The sequence below is a fragment of the Rhincodon typus genome, chromosome 7, assembly GCF_021869965.1.
Source record: "Rhincodon typus isolate 14 chromosome 7, sRhiTyp1.1, whole genome shotgun sequence".
In the NCBI taxonomy this organism is placed as follows: domain Eukaryota; kingdom Metazoa; phylum Chordata; class Chondrichthyes; order Orectolobiformes; family Rhincodontidae; genus Rhincodon; species Rhincodon typus.
Genome location: NC_063338.1, coordinates 43510878 through 43520460, shown reverse-complemented (window position 1 = coordinate 43520460; position 9583 = coordinate 43510878). Strand labels below are relative to the sequence as shown.

General features: G+C 42.0%; 1 protein-coding gene across 10 annotated transcripts in view; it reads right to left on the bottom strand.

Moving 5' to 3' along the window:
- LOC109919388 (integral membrane protein GPR155) overlaps positions 1-9583 on the bottom strand; it is a 62481-nt gene that overhangs the window by 5795 nt on the left and 47103 nt on the right. For 5 of the 10 annotated variants that reach the window (XM_048599433.1, XM_048599427.1, XM_048599432.1 and 2 more), the window contains 3 exons: positions 6264-6465; positions 1121-1219; positions 553-686 (listed from right to left, as the gene is read on the bottom strand). In XM_048599433.1, the coding sequence (XP_048455390.1) occupies positions 553-686; positions 1121-1219; positions 6264-6465 (435 nt within the window). The remainder of the gene's footprint in view (positions 1-552; positions 687-1120; positions 1220-6263; positions 6466-9583) is intronic. The other 5 variants (XM_048599434.1, XM_048599430.1, XM_048599429.1 and 2 more) reach the window with 4 other exon arrangements.

Below are 9583 nucleotides of genomic sequence, written 5' to 3'. Positions count from 1 at the left end.
AATGAAAATGGCAATGACTAAAATAGCGGCAGCACAGACAGAAAATTACAGGCGGGCTCCGTTTTCGATTTCGACCCTCGGGCGACTGTTTATGTGGAGTTTGCATGTTTTCCCCCATGTCTGTGTGGGTTTCCTCTGGGTGCTCTGGTTTCCTCCCACAGTCTAAAGATGTGCAGGTTAGGTGGACTGGCCATACTAAATTGCCAATAGTATCCAGGTGTGTAGGTTAGGTGGATTAGACATGGGAAATACAGGGTTAGAGGGATGGGATAGCAGTGTGGGTGGGACACTCTTCAGGAGGGTCAGTGTGGACTTGATGGGCCAAATGGCCTGCTTCCACACTGTAGACATTCTGTGATGGGTACCTTGGGAACACCACTGGAAAGTTAGCACTGTCTGGAAAATTGTTCAACAAGAAACAACTTTCAGGAAAGAAGGGGAGGGAATCTGAGAAAGGTAGAAGATAAAACTACGGATGATAAAATAACATTTCTGTTATTTGATTAAAATGAATTGCTTTCCTGTAATGGTAACGTTAAATGTCAGACTTACAGCAAACAAGCCTACAATGAGAAGTAAGCACAGCAGCACGTGCCTGGCCAGCTGTGGATCAGCATTCTGTAAGTGCTGCTCTTCTTGTATCAATACGCAGTTTTCGGCGTTGCATGATGTTGTACATTGTTCTGCTGCAAAATGTATCATAAGTAACATATTGTAAATACAGCAGCTACCATTTTATTGTTTTGAGTTTTTTTATTAACTGCAGGGAAGAAAATTTATCAATATCAGACTCAAACCACCAGATCTACTGATGAAATAGCTAAATACTGCATCAGCCCATAACGAAAAATCCATTTATTTAACTCAAAAATGAAGATAACAGCCACAAATACAAGGTTGCATGACATGCAATGCAGCCTGTTTAAGTTTTAAACCAGTTGCATTTTTGCTGAACTCCCTGTTAAATACCATACCACAACATTCAGCTGGATAGGCATTTCTAGATCATTGTGAATAAAAGTCCTACAGTATGCATATGTATTTTGTGCTCCTTTTAAGTATCAAAATATTTAATATGTTACACTTCAAAAGTCAATCAATATTGTTTCACAAAACATACCATTCAACGATGCCTCATTTATACTTCTGTCATTATTCTGAACTTGCTGGCTGGAACAACATATTGTGCTTCGAATTTCCATCTGACATGGACATCCTTCTGTCAGTGAAGAAGCAGCTTAAATGTTAATTTTCATACCTCGCCAACAAAATAAAATAAAGATTTACATATGGAATTAGGAGCTGAGACACTTCAAGCCCAATAAAGGTACGGTTTAGTTTTACACTTTAAAGAAATTTATCCACAATCTCCTCCGAAGTTGTTACACCACATGGGTGGAATTCCCCATTCCCTTGAGGTGCCAACAAGCAGAAATATTTGGGTAATTTAATTCTGGGGAAATACTCACCCAATTTGCACCACCTTACTAAGTTCTGGGCAAGACCTGCCAGCAATTGAGACCCTTAAGTGGTCAATTATCAGCAGCTTAAAGGCTTCAGTTTGCCACCTTCACAATTACCTGCCTTTCTGGCAGGAAAGAAAATTAGCTGGTTTCCCAATTCGAAACCAGGACAGCCTGGCTGGATGGTTGTGAGAGGGCTACATTTAACCTAAATCTGGGGGCAATCAGAGGCATGGATGGTGGGGCAAGTGGTCTCTTGCCTCTGACCTCCTCCAGCCCTCTTCCACTTGCATCACTTATCTCTTTACCGTTAGGTCTCCTCAACAGTAGGTCTCGACTGATGGTCTGTATGACTCAGAATCCAATCCTTTGATTAATTAAGATAACACAGTGTGGATCTGGAGCAATACAGCCGGCCGGGCAGCATCAGAGGAGCAGGAAAGCTGACATTTCGGGTTGGGACCCTTCCTCAGAAAAAGGGTCCCGACCCGAAACGTCAGCGTTCCTGCTCCTCTGATGCTGCCTGGCCTGCTGTGTTCCTCCAGCTCCACACTGTGTTAGCCATGGAGACTGTGACCAGTGAAAACATAAGCAATTTTCTTTGAGGGGACCACAGGTGGAAGTTGTGAGGAGATAGGTGTTAAAATCAAAAGGTGGATGTGTGACTTTCAATGTCCAACTCTTCTCCAGCATCAACGGCCCCAATTGTGTCCAAATTGGACAAATGGAGGCTGACACCAGAAAAATAAAACAAAACATTTTCAGCATTAGTTTGAAGTATGAGAGGAGGTGGTGAACTATGCGAAAGTTGGGAATGAGCCCTAATTGATGAGATTGTTGGTAAGTGAGCAATGGGAGTTGAAGGTGTTGCTCTCTCAAATGAAACCTAAGAATCTTTGTTTTCTTACAAAATTTCATTGAAAATATTTCATTATTTTTGTACAATAATGCAAACATTCACAAACTAATTAGTACCAATGTTACCTAAAATGGCATTTACATACTTCTCAGCAGTTTTATCTTTTCAAAATGTAAATCAGTTATTGCAACTTTTTCACCCTTTGCTATTTTTTCTTAGTAGGCACAGACTGCTTGTTGAGTATTGTTATATCAAGACTGGCAGGTCTCTGGTATTGTGCCTAAATTAGCATAGAGTATTTTCTTGATAGACAGCATTCAGGATTGAGGGTGGTGGATGTGGGTGGGGTTTAAATTGTTAAACACCTAAAAATGGACAAACGGATACTGGGATCATCTGTTCCCTATGATTTCTACATGTAGTCAGCACTCCCCATGGTGTTCATTGGCTGCAGTCATCAGCAATAAGCCCATGCTGTTATAATGTTAACCATGGTTCAATTAGTAGGAATGTTGCATCTGAGTCTTAAAGTTGCCTGAATGCAAAAATTAAGGCTGACACAACACTGCAGAGCTGATGTATGTTGTATTAGAGTGTAAGAGTCTGAAAGGATTATGCTGAGGAGTGCATTAAGCACTGCCCAAAATGCTTATGCTACATGGACTTGGGCAAGAGAATAACTTAGGATCTTGAAAAATTAAGGCCTAACATCGCATGCAATAAAGGAATATCTGTAATTATGGATGACTTTAATCTGCATATCAATTGGGTGAATCAAATTAGCAACAATACTGTAGGTGAGGAATTCCGGGTGTATATACGGGATGGTTTTCTACACCAATAAATTGAAAACCAACTAGAGAACAGGTCATCCTAGATTAGGTATTGTGTAATGAGAAAGAAATAATCAGCAATCAAGCTGTGTGAGGCCCCTGGCATTGAGTGACCATAATTTGACAGAATTCCTCATCAAGATAGACAGTGATGTGGATGATTCAGAGACAAGGGTCCTGAGTCTAAATGGAGGAAACTACTTCGGCGTGAAGTGTGACTTAGCTGTGATAGAATGGGGAAAATTACTCAAAGGCATGATGGTGGAAAGGCAATGGCAAACATTCAAAGAGTTCACGCAATAATTACAGGGAGAAGACAGGAGAAAGAGGTTGAGAAACATGTCAGCCATGATCGAACTGTGGAGCAGACTGAATTGGCCAAATGGCCTAATTCTGCTCCTACATCTAACGGCAATTGTTTATTCTGGTCTGGCAAAAAAGTAAAAAGTTCACCAAACCACAAAAATTAGAGATAGTATTAGATCCAAGAGGCATACAAATTAGCCAGAAAAAAAAATCAGATCTGAGGAGCGGGAGCAGTTTAGAATTCAGCAAGAGAGGCCTAAGGGATTGATTGCAAAAAAAAAGTTTGAGGTTAAGCTTGTGGGATCATAAAAACCAACACAGAAGTTACTATAGGTATGTGAAGAGAAAAAGGTTAGTGAAGACTAATGTAGGTTTCCCCTACAGATAGAAACAAGGGAATTTATAAAGGGGGAAACAAAGAAATCGCTGACCCAATTAAATTTATATTTCTGTGTTTACAAAGGAGGACACAAATATCATATGAATGCTGGGGAACGCAGGGTTTAGTGAGAGAGGAACTGAAGGAAATTCATATTATTAGGGAAATGGTGTTGGGACTGAAAGCCAATAAATCCACAATGCCTAATGATCTACATCCCAGAGTACTTAAGAAAGTGGCCCTAGAAATAGGGGATTCGATAGGCTCTAGAAAGATAATACAGCATAGAGGTTAGCTAACGTAATCCCTCTACTTTTGAAAAGGAAGGTAGAGAGAAAACTGGGAATTAAAGACAAGCCAGCCTGAAGTCATTAATGAAGAACATGCTCAAGTCCATTATTAAAGATTTAATTGCAGAGCGCTTAGGAAAAATAGCGACAGGATTAGACATTTATGAAATGAAAATGATGCTTGACATCTCTGTCAGAATTGTTCGAGGACATAACTCAGAGTTGACCTTCAGAAGGTTTTCAACAAAGTTCCACTTAAGAGATTCGTGTGTAGAATTAAAGATGGGATTGGGGGCAGTGTATTGAGATGGATAGAAAATTAGTTGGCAGACAGGAAACAAAACGTGAGAATAAATGGATCGTTCTCCAAATGGCAGGCAGTGACTGGTGTGTACCACGGGATCAGTGCTAGGACCCCAGATATTCACAATATATATTTATGATTTAGATGAGGGAACTAAACGTAACATCTCCAAATTTGCAGAAGACACAAAACTGGGTGGGAAGAGGAGCTTTGAGGAGGATGTGGAAATGCTTCAGCGTGATTTGGACAAGCACAGTGATTAGGCAAATGCGCGGCAGATGCAGTACGTGTGGATAAATGTGAGGTTACCTACTTCGGTTGCAAAAGCAGGAAGACAGATGATTATCTGAATGGCTATAAATTGAGAGAGGGAAATGTGCAACGAGATCTGAGCATCCTTGTACACCAAATGCAGCAGCAAATTATTTGTTGGTCTTCATAGCGAGTGGGTTCAAGTACAGGAGCAGGAATGTCTTGCTGCAATTGTACATGGCCTTGGTGAGGGAATGCTGATCCCTGGGATGGTGGGACTGATGCATGAGAAGAGATTGAAGCAGTTAGGATTATGTTTGGAGTTTAAAAGAATGAATGGAGAATCTGAAAGCCTATAAAATTCTAACAGGACTAGGCAGGGTAGATGCAGGATTAAATGTTCCTGATGGCCATGGGAGTCCAGAATCAGGGGTCACAGTGTAAAAATATGGGGTAAACCATTTAGGACTGAGAGGAGGAGAAATTTCTTCATCCAGAGAGTGGTGAACCGGACGAATTTGCTACCACAGAGGGTAGTCGAGGCCAAAACATTATATGGATATAAAACCTGGGGCTAAAGGGATCAAAGGATATTGGGGGGAAAGACGGGAACAGACTATGGAGTATGCTGTATGGAGTACGTATGCTATACTATGTTGGAGCTGGATGATCAGCATGATCATAATGAATGGCAGAGCAGGTTCGATGGGTCAAATGGCCTACTCCTGCTCCTAATGTCTATGTTTCTATGTTTCTTTTGTGGTCTCAGTAATAATATCTATTATAACAACATACCTTGCTCCCAATATCACGCAATAAACTACATCTTGTTTAAGGCAAAAGTTACTTCTCATTAGACTATTAGTTACTAGATTTTCTCTATCACACTAGACAAAGTAGGCCCTTTAGATCCTTACCAGGAAAGGGGATAGTGGTAGCAATTCAAGATGTAAATTATACCATTACAAGCTGTGGCAAGGATTCACCTTTCAACACACTGTTAAAGATGTCAACATTCAGATATGTTAAACAGAGAGCCCATCTGCTCTAGCAGGTGGATATAAATGATTCCATCTCATTACCTTCAAGACTATCAGGAGAGTTATTCCTGATGACTGGTCAATATGTACCCCTCAATCAAAGCAGATCACCTTGTAATTGTCACATTGCTGTTTGTAGGAGTTTACATGTCAAATGTGTTTGTTGTCAAAGGCAACACCACATATTACTGTATCAAGCCAATTTAGCTTATTTTTGTGTTGACTACTATTGACCATATTGTATAATGTCTGGGATTATGTGTTGAGTCAGCATCACTAAATGATCATCTCTAAATGCTCATTCAACCTACCAGCTTCAATGATTTTAAGGTCAATCCTAAAATTCAACATTCTGCTAAATATACTAATGTGAATAAAGAAACAAAATGCAAACCCTCTGCGGAACACAGGTGAGATACAGGGAAGCAACGCATACTATCTTTGTTTAATTAGAAAATAAAGAGCACATAGTATCTTGAGGGGGAAAATGAGAATAAATCTACATCTGTCATTTCATGTTATTTAAATCAAACAGACCATCACCGTCTCCAGTTGCAAATTCTACATCAGGAGTAACATTTGTAGCTGTTGTTCGGCTAGGATCCTCACTGGTATTGCTGGAAATAGAGTCACGCTGTAGTATCTGGTAAGCATTATCATGCCTCTTCCGACTCAGTAACATCAATGACGAGCCCGCAAGAACAATGCTACATGACAGCACTGCTGCAGTACTAATAACCTGCAAATGAGAAACGTGAATGAGGAAGGGAAGAGACACAAACCAATAGCTCTCCAAAGAATGTGAATGAGGGTCAGATCAACAAAAAATTCAGAATACAGCCCAAAAGTCTTGTAGCAAACAGACTTTGAGTGGTAATTCAGGTCACATACAAAACATATTTTAACCTCTGCTATGAAAGCTCCAATTCACGAGTAATTTCTTTTATTGCAGCATTTTAGTTCTACTACACTAAATTTTGTATGAACTGTTTATTCTGCAAGGGAAGCCCCAGATGATGGTTGAAAACCTATAACAACCTATAAGTAATCTGTTCACTTTCCCGATACTCCATGTGAAGCTTTGCAGGACGAGAGGCCAGAGTTGGCAGAACTCTTGGATGTGGCAGAAATGGGTGGAAATAACGACAAGGACATGGGGACAAAGTTTACAAAAAATTGTCTGTCAATTTTGGTGAGTTTCATGGATGGTTTCTCTCGGGGAGTCCTATTGAGATTTCTCACACTATTCTCTGAAACTTGCCTTTTTAGCTATGCTGCAAGGGCAGCAGTCACTATTCACGGAGTGAGTCATAGACTCAGTCAGTCACTGTAGGGGATACCTTGAATCTTCAAATTCCCTTCTTGGTTGCTCTGCCTGTCAATCCCATCAGCTTTGATCTTCCCGACATTCCCACCCAACCTTTTTTTTAAGAAAGGGGTTCACCTCCGTCTTACCCCTGGGCCCCAGGCATACTGCATCATTGTGCCAGACGTAGAAATGCACAGTCAGTCCATCAAATCCAAAGTGGTGCTGACTGTCAATAAAGCCTCCTCCTGCATTGCTACTTTCCCTCCCATTCGCCATCATTTCTCTTCCTTATATGTTCAGTTACCCATACACAGCTGTTTTCCCCTCTGCACCCCAGCATGCTGCCTCTAATTCCCACTATCCAGTTCCCCAGCTTCCCTACCAGAGCACTTGCTCCCTGTTCTCCTGTCTTGATCTTTAGTGGACAAACCAGAGGATGGACTATGGGCTATCCATTGACAGTCCCAAATGATGACTGACCAGACCCCTGACTGATCTCTTTGTTGTTCCCCAAATGACTTACTTTTTTTTAAAATTCATTCAAGGGATGAGGGTGTTGCTGGCTAGGCAGCATTTATTGCCCATCCCCAATTGCCCAGAGGGCAGTTAAGAGTCAACCATACTGCTGTGTGTCTGGAGTCACACATAGGCCAGACCAGGTAAGGATGGCAGTTTCCTCCCCTAAAAGGAGATTAGTGAACCAGATGGGTTTTTCCCAACAATCGATAATGGATTCATGGTCATCATTAGACCCTTAATTCCAGGCATTTATTAAATTCAAATCCGACCATCTGCCGTGGTGGGATTCGAACCCAGGTCCCCAGAACATTGTCTGGGTCTCTGGATTAACAGTCCAGCGATAATACCACTAGGCCATTGCCTCCCCACCTAAATCCCAAGATTGGTTGTCCTGGACCTACTAGACTGACAGTGGTAGACTCTGCTGAATGTCATGATATGGAACCCCTGAGTGCCCCAAGCTGCTGAGTGACGATGTCTTGACCCCTGGACTGAAATCAGTGGCTGCCCTTAAGTTACTGTGCTGGGACCCCCTGACTGAAGGTTGTTTCCCTTGTCTTGACTGAGGACTACTTCCTTGACACACACACAACGGTCAAGAAGGCAAAACAATGCCTCTTCTTCCTCAGGTGGCTCAGGAAATTTGGCATGTCCACAATGTCCCTCACCAACTTTTATAGATGCACCACTGAAAGCATACGGTTTGGGTGCATAATGGCCTGGTACGGCAACTGCTCTGCCCAGGACCGTATGAAACTACAGAAGTTTGTGTGCACAGCCCAGACCATCACGGAAACCAACCTCCCATCCATGGACTCTTTTTACATGGCCCATTGCCGCAGAAAGGCTGTTAACATCATCAAAGACCCATCGCACTCCAGCAATTTTCTCCTACAACCTCTATCAGGCAGAAGTTGCAGAAGCTTGAACTCATGCACCAGTAAGTTCAAGAACAGCTTCCGCCCTGCTATTATTAGACTGATGAATGGACTCTCTAACTTCAAATAATGCTGATCTTGCTAATGTTGATCTTGCCTGGCGCACGCCCTGTAACCTGTACACCTCCGTCCAAGTTTTTTTCCACCCTATGATCTGTTTGTCCTTGCTCACTATGATCTGCCTGTACTGCTCGTAAACAAAGCTTTTCACCATACTTAGGCACACTGACGAATTTTGTTTTGCATGCAGTACGCGCAGATTGCACCATGCAAAGTGCTTAAGGGTAATAGAACAAAGTGAGGAACACAATGTTAGAGCTGTAGAGAAGGTGCACAAAGAGCAAGGTCAATATTAAATTTGCCAGCATCAGTAATCGACCCTGGACCATTGTAGAACCATTTGATTGAAACACATTTAGTGCAGAAAGCAGAGAGTGGGGATAAAGGGGTCTTTCTCAGGATGGCAGCCAGTGACAAGTGGTGTTCCGCAAGGATCAGTGCTGGGACTGCCACTTTTCACATTGTACATTAATGATCCAGGTGAAGGAACTGTGGGCATTCTGGCTAAGTTTGGAGATGATACAAAGAGGGAGGGACAGGTAGTATTGAGGAGGTAGCAAGGCTTCAGAAAGATTTGGACAGGTTAGGAGAGTGGGCAAAGAAGTGGCAGATGGAATACAATGTGGGGAAGTGTGAGGTCATGCACTTTGGTAAGAAGAATAAAAGCATGGACTATTTTCTAAATGGGGAGAAAATTCAGAAGTCTGAAGTGCAAAGAGACTTGGGAGTTCTAGTCCAGGATTCTCTCAAGGTAAACTTGCAGGTTGAGTCAGTAGTCAGGAAGGCAAATGCAATGTTGTCATTTAGTTTGAGAGGACTTGAATGTAGGGATGCACTACTGAGGCTTTATAAGGCTCTGGTCAGGCCACATTTGGATTATTGTGTGCAGTTTTGGGCCCCATATCTCAGGAAGGATGTACTGGCCCTGGAGCGGGTTCAGAGGAGGTTCACGAGAATGGCCTCAGGAATGGAAAGCTTAACATATGAGGAACGTTTGAGGACTCTGGGACTATACTCATTGGTGTTTAGAT